Below are 19,569 nucleotides of genomic sequence, written 5' to 3' on the forward strand. Positions count from 1 at the left end.
TTCCTATCTTTCTTTTCTTGCTTTTTAAGAATGAAAAGATAATTTTCAAAGGGATGCAAAATCATTTCCAGAAATATTAATTTCTTAAGCATTTATTTATCCTGTTTAATGCATATGGAACAAGAAATCCAACCACCCTCATTGATGTCTTATTAAGTCAGAAGGATATGATTTCAGAACCTTAGAGATTCAACTCCCTCCACTGTATTTTGCTAGCCTGGAAACAAAAGAATTTAAAAACAAACAAAAAGATAAAAACTCCCCAGAAAAAAAAAAAAAGTGAACTGACCACACTGATGACCCTTAGGATCCTAGTTAAAGTAAAAGGTAGTACTGTCCATTTTCATGCATACTGAGAGCTAAGAAATAGTACAGTTGTCGCCCAAATCCTTTGCACGTGGCTGTGTTGGTTTGGCTTTGTCTGAGAAGATTGGGAGGCTGGAGGAGCCTCCTCTACACTCAGAACCCCCTGTGATGCTTTGGTTTTAATTTCAAGGAAGCTCAGATTTCAGACCAGCCTCTCCCTCTAGCCTGAAGCAAATCACTGGGACTCAGTTTCTTATCACGAGTTCTCCCAGGAGGGACAGAATTTTCACAGGAAGTCTCATCTTGCAACCAAATGAAAAAAATAAACATTAAAACAAAAAACCACAGGGCAACCAAGAAAATAGCTAATCTCCTTCTGAGAATAAGATTTGTCCCTGGGCAATGAAATTCAGATAATGAGCTCACAGATAACTGACAGTAGGCTATGGCAATAAAAAAGGTCAGATCCAGGTGTGTGGGGCACGAAGCTTACACAATGAAGGATGCTCTTTACAAAAAAGACTATAAAGTTTGTAGTATAAATTAGGCCTAAGGTCTTGCAAGGGCCCATGCTGGGAGGGACCCTTAAACTTAAGCCTCATTCATTTCCAGGTCAATCTACCTCTGGGAGTAGATTCTTATGTGGGGTGTGTTGCCTTTTTCAAAAGTCTTTATCTGGAGCTCTAAATTGTTTTGCAATGCTGGTAGAGTATATCCTCTTTGGTAAGCATCATTCTCCCCAAAGAGCAGGGAAGCCACAGTCCAAACAAGAAGCAAGGTTACTAGTAATTACTTTGCTGGCATTTACGTCTTTTCAGTACTTAACTGCAACTTCCCAGGCCTGACACAGAGTATAGAACGCAGGAAATACTGGGCAGGCCCTTTCTGAATAGCCGGAGGTGAATGAGGCGAATATGTTTGGGATGATGCTTTGTATACTCACTCCTAACAGTTAAGTCCTGAGTCACATCTTTCAGAGGCTCATGTGCCGGTCCTAATTCCCTCAGAACCCTTGCCACAGAGGGTTGGACTCCAAGTTTCCACTGGGCACAGTTAGGTCATGGGAATCCCTGCAGTCTAACAAATGCCATGAACACGTAGCAGCTACTCTTCAGCTAATCCCATATTACTGGCTCCTTCTATTTAAGTGGAACAGGAGGTTACCCAGAGGGCACTAAATGGCAGGAGCACACGTCACTCATCAAGGCCAGGTGCAAAGAGGACATGGAGCACCGTCCTCTTCCCAACTCACTGAGAGCAGAGGGCGGCCTGTTTATGTGTTGGATTGAGTAGGAAAGTTGGTTGCAGAGGATGCTGCCGCCACACCATGGTGAAGCCAGCCGCCTGGAGGGGAACGAGGTCAACACAGAAAGAAATTATTTATGTAGTGGAAAAGTTTTAACCCTTGATAGGCCATTTTTAGGTAATAACTTGCATAATAATCTGTTAGTTTAACAGGAGAGGGAAAAAAAAGAATTTATGTTTGTATTTGTTTTATTTGCATAATGAAATTCCAGAAGGATATGTAAGAACCTGAGAGGAGTGATGGACTCTCAGGGAGGAGTCAAGAACAAGGGGATCATAGGAATGGAAGGCATCAGGAAATTGTTTGCTCGGTATCTTTTATCTCTTCTGGGTCTTAGAGCAGATGAGTATATTACCTAGTCAAATTTTTAAAATTACATGAGACAAGAGAGAAGAAAGAAGTTCTTTTTTTAAAAGAAGAAAATTGTTTTAATTTTGCTTTTTTTTTTTTTTTTTTTTTTTTGGTACCATGACTGAAATCAGGGGTACTTACCCACTGAGCAACAATCTCAGCCCTTTTTATGTTTGAAAAATAATTTTCAGTTGTCAATGGACCTTTATTTTATTTATTTATACGCAGTTCTGAGGATCAAACCCAAGGCCTCACACATGCCAGGCAAGTGCTCTACTACTGAACTACAACCCCAGTCCCTCTATTTTTTATTTTGAAACAGGGTCTTGCTAAGTTGCTAAGGGCCTCATTAAATTGCTAAGACTGATCTCAAACTTGCCTCAGCCACCTGAGTTGCAGGGATTACAGGTGTGTGCCACCATGCCTAGCAATTTGGCCTTTTTTTAAAGGGCCAGATTTAATTGGATTTCTGATTTGAAAACTAAATCAAATTTGTCAATGGAGTTTTTTTGGCTTTTGTTTTGTTTTGTTTTTGGTACTGGGGATTGACTGAACCCAGGAGTGCTTAACCACTGAGCCACATCCCCAGTCTTTTTGATTTTTTATTTTAAGGCAGGGTCTCACTAAATTGCTTAGGGCCTTGCTAAGTTGTTGAGGCTGGCCTTTGAACTTAAGATCCTCCTGCCTCAGCCTCCCGAGCTTCTGGGTTTACAGGTGTGTGCCACTGCACCTGTCGTCAATGGAGATCTTGATTATAACCTGCAGGGATACAGAACAACCCACTGGAACAATATATTGGTATTAGTGAGTATAGTAATTCATTTATTCACTCCACACCTGTGTTTAATCTATGTTGGATCCTGGCATTGGTCCTCAAACAAGATATTTAAAATATTTGTAATTCTTTGGTCCAAAATTTGAAGAAATTAATCATTAAGCATTATAAATAATTCAAAATCTAGGAATAAAATATTTTAAATGTAGGAAGATTTTAGAGACTTATAAAATTTCTATTTTTGCAAATTTTTAGAATTTATATATTCCGTCATGAAATCATATGCATTGAATTTATTTGCAAGATTAGCACTATTTACCATATATTTAAATTTAGCAGTTCCTACCATATTATTATAGGAAAATAGCCTGCACTTAAAATAGTTAAGAACAAACAGGCGCAGTGGTGCATGTCTGTAATCCCAGCTGCTGAGGCAGGAGGATCATGAGTTCAAAGCCAGCCTCAGCCAAAGCAAGGCACTAAGCAACTCAGTGAGACCCTGTCTCTAAATGAAATACAAAATAGGGCTGGGGATGTGGTTCAGTGGTTGAGTGCCTCTGAGTTCATTCCCCATACTCTCCAAAAATAATTAACAAACATTATTTGCAAATTATTATCAGTTCCCAGCCTAAGGGTTTGGGAGTTTATTTTAGGTTTTTCTTATTTAATTCCAAATCTATCCTAATGAGGTAGATCTTTCTTTCAGATAATTTTAAAGTAGGTATTAGCTATTTATTCAATGTTTAAGGTTGGATTTTAAGCACCAATTCCATTCATGGTGAGATTTGAAATGTTCAAGAGCATTTTGGCATGCTATGTTTGTTGATTAAAAATAAAAACTATCATGAAGCCTTCCTTTTTGCTTGACTCTGTTTTGCACAGCTGAAGAGCTTTCACTGTACCCTCTCATTATTAACGTTAGCCCAACATCTGAACTGACATTTGTACAGGGGGTGACAAAATTCACTGGTGGCAGAGTGTTATTCTAGAAATACTTACAGTATCCTGAAAGCTCTTTAATTGATAGTTCATGAACTACTTGAAAATCACAATGGAAATGGCATACATCTACATATTTGCAAGGATTTAAGAAATCCTTTGACAAATAATCCCAAGGTATAGATCACTCTGTAAAATTAGCCAGTGACTGGCCAGTTTGAATTTTCACTTTCCAGAAATAACAAACTGCAAAATGTATACAGAGCAGGCTGAAAGTCCTTCTTTAAAAAAAAAATATATATATATATATTTTTAGTTGTAGATGGATGCAATACCTTTATTTTATTTATCTTTATTAGGTGCTGAGGATGGAACTCAGTGCCTCACACGTGCTAAGCAAGCACTCTACCACTGAGCCACATCCCCGGCCCCCAAAAGTTCTTCTTTCTTCTCTAACTTAATACTAAAGACCGCCAATCTCAGGTGACCCCAAACCTGAGTGGCTCATAAGTGAAATTCCTTAGGGAAGAGAATGGAACTGTTTTCTGACTTAACCCTTTTCTTCCACTGACATCCAGAGTTCCAGAGAAAAGACTGGAAGCCACACAAAGTGTTATGTGTATATTTTAAACCAATTTCCTTTGCTAGGTGGTCACATTAGAAGAGTCGTTAAGTATTTATTTAGGTGGTGGAAATATGTAGCTGGGGGAAAGTCATCAAGGTGCTAGGTCAGGCAGTACTGGTGAAGCCAGACTGGGAGCTGCAAAATACCATTTTAACTCAAACTTTATAGAGATATGAACAGCATCGTTGATCTGAAGCCAACTTGAGTGTCACTCTGTCATTTGGTCAAGCAGCACACGCCACAGTATTTAGTGTCATATTGCCTTCCTTGTGCTAAAAGGAGCTACTGTAAACCCTCCAGCACATGAAAAAAATGGAGCAAGAGGGAGCTTCTAAGTGGAATATGAAATGACCTACACCGATCCAACCCAAGATCATTCCAATCAACTTGTCCTACCTTGTCATTCATCAGAAAGGGGACTATTGGAAATTAGGAGTGGCCAGGAGATTTCTTTTGACAGACCATCTCTGATCAAATAGTCCTATTTGTTTAGAGCCCTGTGGTGAGCCAGCTGCCTGAGGTGGCTTCTGGGCTGGCAGGAAACATTATGTGGTCGACCAGCAATGCCTTCTGTGGGTGGAGGAGGGGTTATGCAACTTCACCTGCTGCACAGCTGTGACTGTAGCTAGACCAACCCTCTTCAACTCACATCTGAGGGAAGCAAGACTCAGGGTGTGTCAACTTCCTCTCTTTGTAGGTACTTATTTAAAAGTATCCTTATCATGAAGGATATGTCTGTCAAAATTCCATTCTTTCAGAAAATTAAATAAATAATGAACCTGCAATGTATCTATTGCATCACACAGTAATTATCTTCTATCCAATTAACCAACACTGAGTACTTAATGTTTCCCCATGACTCGTCCTGCATCAGGAGTGGGACTAGAAGTAAATGTGGGTCAGACCCAGTCCCCATGAAGGGACTGGCAGTCTATTAGAGGAGACACAGAGCCAATCGGAATTTTGATAAATCTTAATAGTTAACAATTTGAACCAAGTAATCCTGATTGATTACTCATATTGTGTGGGATTTTAAGGAGCCTATTGAAGAGTGGCATTTGATTTGAATCTTGAAGGATGAGTTGAAATTCTGCTTGAAAAGGAGAGTGATGCTTTAAGAAACAAGTTGAAGAAAATGAATAATGTAGCCAGGCAAGGTGCCCCACACCTGTTATTGCAGCTACTTAGGGGGCTAGAAGCAGGAGGATGGTAAGTTCAAAGCCAGCCTGGGCAACTTAGTGAGACCCTATCTCAAAATAAAATAACAACAACAAGAAGGAAATGAATTATTGTGCTTTAGAAACCCTATTACTTTTCCATTGCTATAGCAAAATACCTGAGGCTGGATAACTTATAAAAAATGGGTTTATTTAGCTCACAGTTTTGGAGGCTGAATCCAAACAACAAGGTGCCAGTTCTGGTGAGGGTCCTCCTTAGCTAGGTTATAACATGGCCAATGGCATCATGGTGAGAGTTAATGCAAGAAGTGAAATCACATAGTGACAAAGGATAAGGAGGAACTAGGCTTGTTCTTTTATAACAATTCACTCTTGTGGAACTAACCGGGGTGCCATCAGAAATACTTTATCAGTGCTAAGAGTAATGACTCAAATGACCCAATCATTTTGCATCCACTTTAAGAGGTTCCATCTCTTAAAGTTTCCATCACTTCATCATACCACCACATTGGGGACTTAGCTTCCAACACATGAATCCTTAGGGGACAAACCACAACCAGACCACAGTGGGGGTATAGGATATGTGTGTGTGTGTGTGTGTGTGTGAGAGAGAGAGAGAGAGAGAGAGAGAGAGAGAGAGAGAGAGAGAGAGAGAGAGAGAGGAGTTAGGGAGACGAAAGAACTGACGGATGGAGATATTCTCTTTCCACTACTTTCCCTGCTCCCAAATCTCCTCATAATCATTTCCAAATGTTTGAAGAAATAAAATGCAATTGTATAGAGAGTAATTGGAAAATGCACACATCCATGGATCAGGAACCAGATTGCCTGGGTTTAAATCCCAGCTCTGCTCTTCCTAGCTGGGTGACTTGGGGCAAGTTCCTTAACTTCTCCATGCCTTGATTTCTTCTTCTGGAAATCAAAGAAAACATCACCTCATATGGTAGTTGCAAGGAATTTACTGATACTGCATAGGCATAGAGCATTTGGTGAATCCTCTATCATTTATGGTTATTAGTATTACTTGTGCTCATGAAGCTGTTTGTCTGAAAGGGAAACCCAGCTCCTCTTTTGGGAAGAATTGGTTTAAGGAGATAAACCTGATCTGGCACCATAACCACCCGCTTCTGAGAACATGAGGACATAGAATGAATCCTGGTGCTACTTATAGATGTGTGGTCCTCTGTGTGGCCTGGCCCACTCTCTTGGGGCTGAGAGGTTTAACCATCCATGGAACAATCAGAAAAAGAGAAGCTTTTAGCCTTTGGGAAGAGTTTCCTTTCCTGCTTTATAAGTTTTTCCAAAGTAAAAACCATGTTTGTTTATGACATAGAATAAACTACTTAAATGTAATAATCTTTCATTATAGTAACATTGTTTTGAATAATGACATGCAAGAATGCTAGCAAGAGGAACATTTTGCTTTCATCCCACATAGTGCGTCAACAATGAAACCTCTATTGTTATGTCAACAATGGTCAATTTTTTAGCTTTTTTATTGACATATAATATACACAACAGAGCATATATGACATATGAATGCAGAGTTTTGGTGAATTTTAGACTGCATACACCCATGTAATAGCACCCAAATCAAGAAACCAAACATTATCAGTACCCAAGATGCCTTTTTTACACCCCACCCTTCATCCCAGGAAATAACTATCCTGACTTCCAGCTGCAATATTTGGTCTTAATGTTTTTGCACTTTATTACATTCATTACAATCTATGCTCTTTGTAATTGAATTTTCCCATTAACATTGGGTACTTGAGATTCACCCATTTTGTTCTGAATACTCCATGTTTTTCAAGTAAATTTTATGGAAGAAGGGAAAGTACTTCAGCAAGAAGTTTTACTGTATCGCAAGAGCATTTTATTTAAGCTAATGTAAGTTGTATTTATTAGATAGATGCTGCTGCTACCCTCAGTGCCTTGTTTATAGAAGATGTCCCTGTAAGAACACAAATTATAAGCCGGGGCCCAGTGATGCATACCTGTAATCCCAGCAACTCAGGAGACTGAGGCAGGAGGATCATGAGTTCAAAGCCAGCCTCAGCAAAAGCGAGGCGCTAAGCAACTCAGTGAGACCCTGTCTCTAAATAAAATACAAAATAGGGCTAGGGATGTTGGCTCAGTGGTCAAGTGCCCCTGAGTTCAATCCCTGGTACCACCCCAAAGAAAGAATTGTATGTGTGTGTTTAATCATGTAGTTGTTTGCACTTGAAGATTCATTTCATTTCCATCATCTTGCAGGTATAAAAACCAGGTGCCAATAAATGTCCATGCAAACCCTGGAAAATATATTATTGAAAGTCGATATGGAATGCACACTCTGGAGATCAACACGTAAGAGAGCACCAGTGTTTGTGTGTGTCATCCAACAGTGATTCAGGGAAGTTCCTCACCACCCCAGTTAACAGCCACTCGCCACTTCTTCTCCCAGGATAGCCTGATGACAATAGGGAACCTTCTTACCCACAAGTGATACGCATGACTAATCCTTGCCATGCCCACATTGCTTCCCAAAGTGATCTTATATTTGAGTTTAGTCAAAGATGAGGAGAAAAATTAACTCATATCTTTTTATTTATCTTTTCATACACTGGAGAAATTTTCGTAGACATCAGCAAGAAAATATGTTGCATAAATAGGCATTTCTATCCAGTTATCCTTTCAGAGTCCTAAATCAACATCATTGTCACACTTTTTTGCTTTAAATCAACAAAGGTCATGGAGATTGGAGTGGGTAGCATTGAAAGGAGACTAGACTTGGAGATAATGTTCTATCTTTCCTTCAGTTCATCAGGAGCTTTGGAAAACTATGTGCCTGTCAATCTGAGTATGCAAAGCAGCAATAAAACAGTTGGATGTTTTAGGGTAAAGCCAAAGTCTAAAGCAAAATCTAAGTGTAGACCCCACATCAAAATTTCCAAGTCCTCAAAGGTTTATCAAGTCTTCCCAAATGGTTTTGAAACCTACACCAAATTTTATGGATTAAAAAAAAATTAAACAAGCTACCAACCCTTTTTAGTTCAGATAAAGCCACGGGGTGCTGAAATGTCCAAGTGAAATTTACATCATTTCATTCTCGAGGGATTTGTATTCTTCTCCCCAGAGCAGAGCTGTTGGCCCAACTAATGCTGGACTTCATACAGAACCCTGGGACCTGTGTTGTGCACCCAGCACTGACCCTGACCTAAGCACACCACTTCTGCCAGTGGGTGGTTCTACTGACGCAGCAGTGGACAATGTGGCTGCTTTCAAAATTTAAAAACTATGAGACAGACAACTATGTTTGTCTTCCTGGGTTCCATTGATGTCTGTAAAATTTCTGTAAGAAGAAGTAAGTTTATACAAATGAAATCAAATCCCGCAGAACAATGGGGAACTGGTGTGATAAGACACAAAGCAGCCTGCTTTGAAATCTGAACCAGCTCCTCTCTCTGTGAGATCCCCCTCTCCCTAATTCCATTTTTTAAAAATCGTTTATTTATTTATTTTTTACAGACTGCATTTTGATTCATTGTGCACAAATGGGGTACATCATTTCATTTCCGTGTTTGTGCATGATGCAGATTCATACCATTCAGGTCATTTTTATAAGACATTCCAATGGGCCTTCTTGGGTTAGGCTGTAGGCTGAAATTCCAAGTGCAGCTGAAGGGTAGTTGAATTGACGTGTAAACACTTGCTGGTGTTTTGAAACAAGAACACGGAACCATATATGAAACCAACCTCACTCAGGTTTGTGGTTCAGGGAGACTCTGGGAATCTCTAAGGAAGGGCTGATTCTTTCTCTTCCCCATTACCCTGGTCCCTCCAGACTGAAATGTGGTGCCCACCACGAAAGGCTGGGCAGCAGGGAGGCCACACCCTCCAGTGTACCTTCAGAGAGTTAGTTACCTGCCACAAAGGACATGGCTGGACATTTTCTCCTCCCCAAATAGCTTTAGACAAGTTTATCATAATATTGTTTCATTCCCTGATTTATGTGCTTAACACTTAGTTGACCTTTTTTTTTTTTTTTCATTGTTAACATTTTAAACAAACTCAGGGTAGGGAGGGCAGTAAGTGTTCACTTCCCACTCTGCTGCTGACATGAAACTGTAGATCCCTTGCACGGTGGGAAATCCCACAGATAATCAGACCAGAGACAGGAGCTCCATGGAGAGCCCCAGCGAGCCACACGTTGGCCACTGAGCTGCAGTGTGCTGTGTTTGCAGAGAGTGCCCCAGTAGAACAGCCAGTGATTAACCCGAACCATGTGGGTGATGGCCGTGCCTTTCCGTGTGTTCTTTCAGATGTGATTTTGAAGACACGGCTCAGTACCGGGCCTCAGCGATGAATGTTAAAGGAGAGCTTTCAGCATATGCTTCAGTTGTGGTAAAGAGTAGGTTTGCTGCATTTGTTTTATTCAAAGTGTTTGTTCTTTTAAGCAAAAATTGCGTCTTATTGTTAAAAAATCAGTAAATGGATCTGAATCAGTTCACACATATTTCTCTTTCCTTTTCTAGGATATAAAGGAGAGTTTGATGAGACTCGCTTCCACGCCGGGGCTTCTACCATGCCCCTCAGCTGTAAGCTGAATAATATATTTGCTAAATGTCATCTTTATGTAAAATACAGCAGAATAAGCTAGTCTATAATGCTGAAATAAGTGCATACTATATGTTATATAATATATTCTAGGATGGATGTACTAAGTTTTGTGGGATTTTTGTTTTTGTTTTTGTTTTTGCTTTTGTTTTTGTTTGTTTTAGATTCTTTGGTTACTATTTTCTTTTGGGATCAAATCACTTGGAAAGCCTAGATGTGATAGGCTAAAAATGGCAAATGATTTAAAGTCTTTTCGTGTTCAAACCGAAAAAGATCATTATACAAACCTGAGCGGAGTGATGTAACCAAACGTGCGCGCGCGCATACACACACACATTTACACTGTATCACAACAGTCATACTCAACCTTAAATATCCAGGATGGCATCATCGCCTTGAGAAACCAGGTCTGACCTCTACTCCACCCCTTTGTCCCATCCAGTCAGAAGTAGGTGTCCTTAGTGAGGTCCTCCGAGTGTCTGTGACATGGGACACCATTAACTTTTATGTACCAGTCTCTCCCACTCGTCCTTGAGCCACCACTCGAAGGCAAGCCTGAACCCTTTATCTCTGAACTCCACTGCCTGACACAGTGTACATATTTGATAATGCATGAATCAATCAATATATCTATTTATAATGTACAATTTTAAATCAGGTCTGAAATGGTTAAATAATAAACTATTCAAACTATTTTGGTCAGTGGTAATTTGAAAATTTGTGAACTTCAACCATTTTATCTAAATGAGAACTTACTCATATTTTAAAACTTAACTCTTTATGGTTATTGAAATAATTATATGCTTACAATGCTCGAGCCTGAACTTGTTTCCACACATTAAACAATGCATGGTGGTTTTGAAAATGGTTGAGGAAGACCTTTTCTCATGGATATTTCACCTAAATGGTTAGTTTGCTATCTGTCGATGCCTACTTCACTAACTTCGTGGGACAGCCCTTAACTTTAATATTTCAAGTTATAATCATTGGTATCAGTCCCATGTGTGGGTGGGGATGATGGGTAGAAGTGAGAAAGGAGCACATCTCAGGTCATGCATGCCCTTTTCCCATCACTTGATTTACATTGAGATAGAATAGTTGGAAACTTGAAACTATGACTTATCTCTCAACGATCCAACACTGCCTGTTGATCGTTCCTCCATCCTGTGAATGTACCCTGCTCATTTCCATCACCACACCATAGTTCATGTTTCTGCATATTCCTTCCTGTCAAGTCAAGTTCTTAAAGCCCAGCTTACCCTACTTCTCTTCCTGATCAACTTTATAGAGCCTCTTCTGACAGGCCTCTGACTTAAGAACAGTTGTTCCCAACAGAAGACAGAGGTCTCGTATTCATACTTACAACTAGTATTTATTGAGTACCTGCTCTGTGATTAGGTACTGGTTTTAAGTGTTTAGAATATGCTGGTAAATATCAGAGACGAAGCTGCCTGCCTTGGTTTTGTTCTAAATGGCTAACATGTATTGATCGGTTGTTCTAAACACTATACTAAGATATTTTTATATGTACTGATTCACTTAAAGCTCACCAAAAGCTTACAAAGTAGCTACATTTTTATCTGTGCTATGTAGATGAGGAAGCAGGTTAGAGTTTAAATAGTGGGACAAGACCACATACAGCGGTAGAATAAGAACCTGTAGCCTTTCTAATTCTAAACTGTACTTTAAATCAGAGTTTGGCAAACATATCTATAAAGCACTAGATTGTAAATATCTTAGGCTTTCTGGACGATATGGTGTCTATTGCAGCAACTCAGCTCTGCCACTGAACATGAAAGCAGCCATAAACAGTGGGCAAATGAAGGAGCATGGCTGAGTTCCAGTCAGCACTTAGCCATGAACACTGAGTTTGAATTTCCTGTGGCTTCTCAATTTCCAGTGGCTTCTCTGTCACAAAATATTCTTTTACTTTTTATTTTTTTCAACCATCAAAAAATTTAAAAACCATTCCCAATGGTACTAAACAGGAGGCAATCCATATTTGGCCCACAGATTTCCCAACCCTACCCTAAACCATTTTTGCCACAATGTCAAGTACATAGGATAAAGGGTGGAGGAAATGACTAAATAAGGAATGCTATTTTATCTTCTGGTTGGTAAAGCTGGCTTCCTACTGAACCCCAAGACCACCCCAGACAGTCCAATCTCAGGTATAGGGAGAACCTGGAAGTTGGAGACTGCTTGCTAGAACTTCTAGGTCACTGCAGAGCATCCTTGTTGGTTTCCTCTGCTCCTTCAGGCAGCATTGGAACCAGCCCCACCCTCCAGTGCTGTGCAAGAGCTAATCAAATCCACTCTTTCTTGGGTCTCAGTGGAACATCATCACATAGAAATGAGCAGATGGGAGACGTGCTTAGGAGAAAAATTATTTCACTGATGGTTAGTGGTTTCCTAGGAACACATCAGTTCAAGGCAGCATGTTATATTGGTTGAGAGCAAACCTTCTGGGAAACAGCCTGCCAGTATAGTGTGAATCTGGCTCTGTGGGTAAGTGAGGGTAGCTATTTAGTCCCTCTAAACTTCACTTTCCTCGTCTATAAAATAGAGATAATGATAGTCCTTATCTGATAAGGTTATTATGGGACTTAACTGAGTTGATATCTAGTAAATATTTGGAATGATACTTGGCAAAATTGAACTTAATCAATGCTAGGTTGCATTTTCAAGGGGAAGTTAGGAAAAGAGATGAAACAAAGAGAAAGAGCCTAAATTACGGAGTTGGTTCGAATTTTAATTTCACCTGTGCTTCCTGTGAAATCTTTGCATGTATATTACTTTTGTGAGCTTCCATATTTCCATCTGAAAGAGGGGAAAGGCTAATACTATCTATGCTAGGAAGTTGTGGCACAGGATAGATGACACGGCAAATGTGAAGTGCCTGGCATATAATTCCCCATCACTAAGTAGTCGTTTCTTTCCTACCCCTTTCCTTTGAGGAAAGAGAAAATAAAATTTGGAAGAGTCGATGCAGGCATTTATCCAACCTATAAATTGAGAATAATCTTTTCTAAGTTATATATTTTAAACTTTAACGTTTTCTTCCACTGACATTTTCATAATATTTTAAAAATGCAGACCACTAAAGAAAAGGAAGCAATATACTGAAAAGCTATTTTTATGAGTAGTGGATGTGGCTATTTGATCCCAAGAGTATAAGCGGTATAGTTTAAATGAACTCAAAATCTAAAATTAAAATTTCATACATATATTGGGCTGGGGTTGTGGCTCAGTGGTAGTGTACTCATTTGGCATGTGTGAGGCACTGGGTTTGATTCTCAGCACCACAGATAAATAAATATAAATAAACAACTAAAATATTTTTTAAAGTACATAATTACAGCGAGATTTCACTATCTTAAGTCTAGGCTACATGTGGTATTAGTTTACATTCAAGACATTAAATCTGACCCTTTAAATTCTATTCATTACATCATGAAACTAAGTATTTGGTTTCTAAGACCAATGAAGTGAGAGTTCTCAAATGAGATTATGTGTATGTCCTACATACTTAGGTAAAACTAAACTTTTGCCCAAATAAATCGTTTAACCAGTCTTTATTATAACTGCTTTTTGCCTATGTTTATTCAAGTGTTTGTATCTCTTTGATTAAAAAAATTACTGATATTTGTTTTTGTTGTGCTCAGTTGCTGTGACCCCTTATGGTTATGCGTCCAAGTTTGAGATCCACTTCGATGACAAATTCGATGTGTCTTTTGGAAGAGAGGGAGAGACAATGAGTCTGGGCTGCCGGGTAGTCATCACTCCTGAAATCAAACATTTCCAGCCAGAGGTCCAGTGGTACAGAAATGGTGAGTCCTGATTACAAATTCTTACTTAGGTTCTTATCCCCACAGAAGGTCACAGACCAGATTGCAGAACTTTTTATGAGGGCAGACATAACCTGGAAATTAGAGGGGACAACCCGCTGAATTTTAAATTTTTTTTACATACACATCAAAATAGCAATGCTTTTATAATATATTTGTGATTTTTAAAAATCTCACTAGTCACAGTGGTACACACCTGTAATCCCAGCAACCTGGGAGGCTAATGCAGGAGGATTACAAGGTCAAAGCCAGCCTCTGTAACTTAGTGAGACACTCTCAAAAATTAAAGAAGAGCTAGGAACGTGGCTCAGTGGTTAAACTCTGGGTTCAATCCCTGGTACAAAAAAAAAAAAAAAAAAAGCAAAAAACAAAACAAACAAACAAACAAACAAAAAAAAAACAAACTCTGTATAAGTGATAGGTATATGAGGAAAGGTATTTTACCAAATAAAGGAATTATCAATGGGTTTAATCCCCAGAACCACCAAAAAAAAAAAAAAAAAAAAAAAAGAATTACCAAAAAAAGCCTATTTTTTAAATTAATTTTATTCCATAGAAATTTCTGAAACTTAAAAAATACCTATATAGGACTGGGGTTGTATCACAGTTGCCTCGCACATGTGAGGCACTGGGTTCTATTCTCAGCAACACATAAAGAAATAAGTAAATAAAATAAAGGTATTGTGTCCATCTACAACTAAAAAAAAATTTTAAATACATGTGTAACCTATGAAACAATAAATTTCTGATGTTAAGCATCAGAGTCAATTCAGAGAAAATTTAAACCTTGGCACTTCTGTTTTAATATATTAAAGGCTCTTTTTAATTTTTAAATTTATAATAAGTACATTCTGCATACAAAATATGCAAGCTACATTGACATCTCTTTAAGGACATAAAAGTAGATCAAATGATCTTTCATTTTATGTCATATTATAACTGTTACTGGTAGAATAGAAAGAAAACTGTCACTGTCCATGACTCTGGCTTTAAGTAACTGCTTAACCTTCTTTTATTTTAAATAGTTCTAGAGTTATGATACCTTAGCGGGACAAAGAAATGAGGATTTTATTTCCCCTTTTAAGTCCTATCTGGTTAAAGTCTAGATAATGGAAAGGAAAGAAAAGGAAACAAAAAATTATCAAAGCAAGATAATTAGTTAAAGCATCGAACTTACTAAATAATACAATCTAAATTAGTATCCTAAATCTTAGATCCAAATCTATACCAGATTATGAGATTATGAGTTTCTATACCAGATTATCTCACCCAACCGATGATGATGACATCGAAACTCTGGAGCGTATAAGGCATTGCAGTCAATCACACAGCCAAATTCTGACTGCAGGAGATCTCAAGACCTGGTGGTTGTTATTTTGAAGTCCAAGCTCTTTTTACTACCCCGAGCCTCTTCCTATGTTGCTAAAACATGAGATCTAATACTTAAAAATAAAAACTCAGGAAAATTTGTACTTTTTGTGATCTGTCTAGGTCCCTTTATATCTAGGTATTGAAAAAAAAGCATTGATGCTGGGGCTGGGGATATAGTTCAGTTGGTAGAGTGCTTGCCTTGTAAGCACAAGGCCCTGGGTTCGATTCCCCAGCACCGCAAAAAATAAATAAATAAATAAAGGCATTGATACTAAAGGAACCCAACCTCCCCTCAGGTGTATAACGAATCCCACATTAGCTCCAGCTGATGAAAGATATGTCACAGAAAGAATAACAAGGGGACCTGGAAACTCTCATCATCCCTTTTAATTTATCCTAAGACTTATTTCTAGAGAAGATTAGACTTTAAAGTTATTAAAAATTGTGAAATTCCAGACACATTTAGCTATTCTGTATAATTAGTAAGGTTATCAGACAATTTTTTCTGTTTAACTGTTTTATAAAATAAACTTCAGAAATGCATAGAAAAGTAAAAGAAAATGAGAATGCTTTGTGGTATTTCCTATAAGGGGTTTGATGATGGTTCAAATTCTATTTTGTTCATGAAACAAAAACGAAGGCTCAGAGAGGTTAAACCATTTGTTAATGAAAGCGATGGGACTGAAATAGGTCCTTCCAGAGCTGCCTTTTTGGGCATACCAATTGTGCTGTCTCACAGGACCACTCTGGGAGGGGACTTGAGCTTTGTTTAATACTCTGCCACCACCATCTTGATATTCTTAATCATTTTATCTTTGAGTTTGTGTTTTATACACGAAGGCCCATGGGTCTATGGAGCGTGCACATAGTCAGAGGACATACGCTAAGTGGCAGTATAGCCACACTAAGGCTCAGGCCCCCAGCATGCTGGACAGAGGAGTTGGCCTGACTTTTGGGCATGTACGTGAGCACCTGGGCAGTCTGAGACACCTAGGGACAGTAACTGCTGGCAAGCAGTAAACCTTGTCAGTTACATGTTACATATAAAAGCACACATACGGACATTGCAAAGAACATGCATAAGGCACTTAGACTTCTTCAAAGAGTTTAGAATCGCTGGTTTTGAGGCTTAGAAACGTTGAGCTGGGTGTGGTGGTGCACACCAGTAATTCCAGCAACTTGGGAGCCTGAGGCAAGAGGATTGCAAGCTTAAGGCCAGCCTCAGCAATGTAGCAAGGTCCTGTCTCAAAATAAAAAATAAAAAGAGGACTAGGAATGTAACTCAGTGGTAAAGCATCCCTGGTTTCAATCACCAGTACAAAAGAAAAGAAAAGAAAAATACACATTGAATTTAAAGATTGTAGGATTTAATGGAAAGAGCATGATTTTTGTATGAATTTTGGGTGAACCAATTATGAACAAGGAGGACAATTCTAATTTTTCCTTGTAATTAGATACAGTAATAGAAAGCATAAACAGGTATTTCAAATTATATACAAATCACAAATCATTTTTGATTTCTTGTATGCCTGCCTCATGTTAGAGGACATGCCAGAGGAATTATTAAAATGTAATTATGTGAATTTACCTTTAAAATTAAATTCAGAATTATATGAAACTGATTTGGGTGGAGTTAAATCCACCCAAATGAGTGAGCTTGCATTTTCAGAGTGACTGACAGTGCTTTGATTATATCGATTAAAAATGAAGTTGTGCGCACTTGTGAGACACTGGGTTCGATCCTTAGCACCACATAAAAATAAGTAAAAGTATTGTGTCCAACTACAACTAAAAAAAATTTTCTTAAATGAAGTTGCTCAAAGTATACATTTTAATGACTGACAAATAAATTTGCAGAAAAGTAAGCCAGAAATATCTTATCAATCAAGATGGCACATTAGTACTGTTATTTATTGATTATAAAATTATGACACCAAAATATTATTTTTTATGAGTTTGTATGATCCCTATTATGTTTTATATGTAATAAAAAACTTTAAAACAAAAGTCTTATCATTCAGCACCTTTAACTGAACTTTTACTCTGCCTTTGGAACACAGGGCTTGGCAGTTTAATTTTTCTACTGAGTGATGCAAATTATGTGTCTGACCCAGGGCCCTCACCTCTGTCTAGTATTTTTACTAATGTAAAGATGGCAGAAGGTTGTAAAGCTCTAGGGACTTCCTCTCATAGTCAAATAACTTTCAATATAGAAAAGGAGAAAAAAGAGGGAGAGAGAGGAATAAAGCAGAGGGAAGAAGAAATTGGGAGGAATAGAGGGGAAAATCAATTAATTTGATTTTTTTTTTTTAATTTCTAGGGGCACCTATTTCTCCATCAAAATGGGTACAACCACACTGGAGTGGAGATCGGGCAACACTGACATTTTCTCACCTCAACAAAGAAGATGAAGGCCTTTATACAATCCGTGTTCGAATGGGAGAATATTATGAACAATATAGCGCTTATGTCTTTGTTCGAGGTAAGACCTAGCAAAAGCAGAACACTCAACCGTATCTAAAGCAAATTCAAATCAGTCTATCCAAACATGTAATGATGAGAGGGCCATTTGAAATGTCTTCGAGATTATCTAAAATTTCGGTAAAATCAGACCTAAGTATAAAAAGGTGATCCTTGAAGGCACCAGTACAAAGGTAATTGGTTCCCAGATCATGGACTTTACACATTTTCAGTGAGTTTTCTATAAGTGATTGAGTGGAGACGCTAAATTCTCATGAAATAGAAAGCCATCTCAATTTGTAGAAGCTGCCATAAAAGAAGATGTGTTATTTGCTGTTTAATATGTATGTTAGAGAGGAAATTTAATATTTCATGACTGCCCCTTACTTATGACTTTGGTCTTGATGATCTAGGAAATGAGGTGCCTCACCTTAATTCTATAACTGTCAATTTGGTGAAGCTTTCTTTTTTCAGTAGTGTCTTGAAGGGATCCTAGCAGTTTGGAAGAGAGTTAACAGTTTGAGGCTGCCAAGGGTGTGTTCCGTGTTCTTCTGTGTGATGGTTATTTAGGTGCAGCCACAAGAGGAGATACAGGAGAACTAAGGAAGACAGAGCTTGTTGCACTCACAGATTCTAGATTACAGGAGGCACAGCAGAGCCACCTGGGAAAGCATCTGGGTTGGTCAGGAAGCAAAAGGAGCAGTGGCAAGGGGAGAGAGTGACCCATGACCTTTATTGTCATTTCAGGAAAGGCAAGGTAGGGCAAGGTAAAGAGCTGAAGACTGGCTAGTTTGATTAATTTTGGTGGACTCTAAGCTATAGGGGTGGTCTCTGGTTGTCGGTACCTGGCCCAGCTATGACAAAGGCAGAGGAATATTGCCTCCTGGGATGTATGGACCAGATAGAAGAGGGATGGCTCTGGATTAGTTGATTTGTATATCAAAGTCGTACTCCTGGCCGCACCCTTTGCTGTCCGTAAACATTGGCTATCCTGGAAGTGTTTTATGGTGTGCATCATAAAACACAGAAAATTTAAACTACAAACAATACAAATAGACTTACTAATTTTTATCTCTTATGCACTAAATAGAATCATAAGCTTACAACCATTTTGATCAAGATGGAATTTTGTGTCTATTCAGATGCCCTTAAATGGGGCTCACCAAGGCCAAAGGTTCTGTGATTAGAACTGTATTTAAATATAATTGATTTCTTTTGTAATCTCATATATTTTATTCTGTGCATTGAAAGGTATTATTCTCTGAAGGGACTATTAGGTTTTATCTGCTTGTCAAAGGGTTTGTGGCACAAAGAAAGCTCGGATTCCCATTCTATCCAACCCCTAATTTTAAGATGCAGAGGCTCAAATAAGTACAGAAATTTACTGAGGAGCAGAAGTGGATCTAGGCTACAGGTCTTCTGATACATTACCCAGGATTTTAAAGATAAAGGAATATCTACAACATCTGAAAAATGTGGCAGTCTTTCTCTTCCCCAAAAAAACATTATGGGCAAAGCCAATATTGCCAGGGAAAGAGAAGAGCTATCCTTCTGCAAAATTGTGGTGAAAATGGACTCACTCAATGCACTCACTCATCAGCAACTCTGCTTGTTGAGCCAACCCATGTGGATAGACCTGGCTAGAAAAGGACTGAATAAGCAGTTTTTGATTCTGCTCCCACTTGTCTTAGGTGAACTAGTAGACCTCTCCAGCTACTCCAAGAACCATATACCTTGGTGCTTCCTGCCTGGACTTTTTCTAGGAACCCTGACATGCATGGTCCAGGGTTCCTCAGCACTTCTGAGTGCCA

General features: G+C 38.7%; 1 protein-coding gene across 2 annotated transcripts in view; it reads left to right on the top strand.

The window, feature by feature from the left end:
- MYOM1 (myomesin 1) overlaps positions 1–19,569 on the top strand; it is a 130,404-nt gene that overhangs the window by 35,730 nt on the left and 75,105 nt on the right. For both annotated transcript variants that reach the window (XM_079108287.1, XM_079108286.1), the window contains exons 6-10: positions 7,737–7,829; positions 9,785–9,873; positions 9,998–10,060; positions 13,745–13,909; positions 17,619–17,780. In XM_079108287.1, the coding sequence (XP_078964413.1) occupies positions 7,737–7,829; positions 9,785–9,873; positions 9,998–10,060; positions 13,745–13,909; positions 17,619–17,780 (572 nt within the window). The remainder of the gene's footprint in view (positions 1–7,736; positions 7,830–9,784; positions 9,874–9,997; positions 10,061–13,744; positions 13,910–17,618; positions 17,781–19,569) is intronic.

Source organism: Sciurus vulgaris (assembly GCF_902686455.1).
Source record: "Sciurus vulgaris genome assembly, chromosome: 13".
NCBI lineage: Eukaryota > Metazoa > Chordata > Mammalia > Rodentia > Sciuridae > Sciurus > Sciurus vulgaris.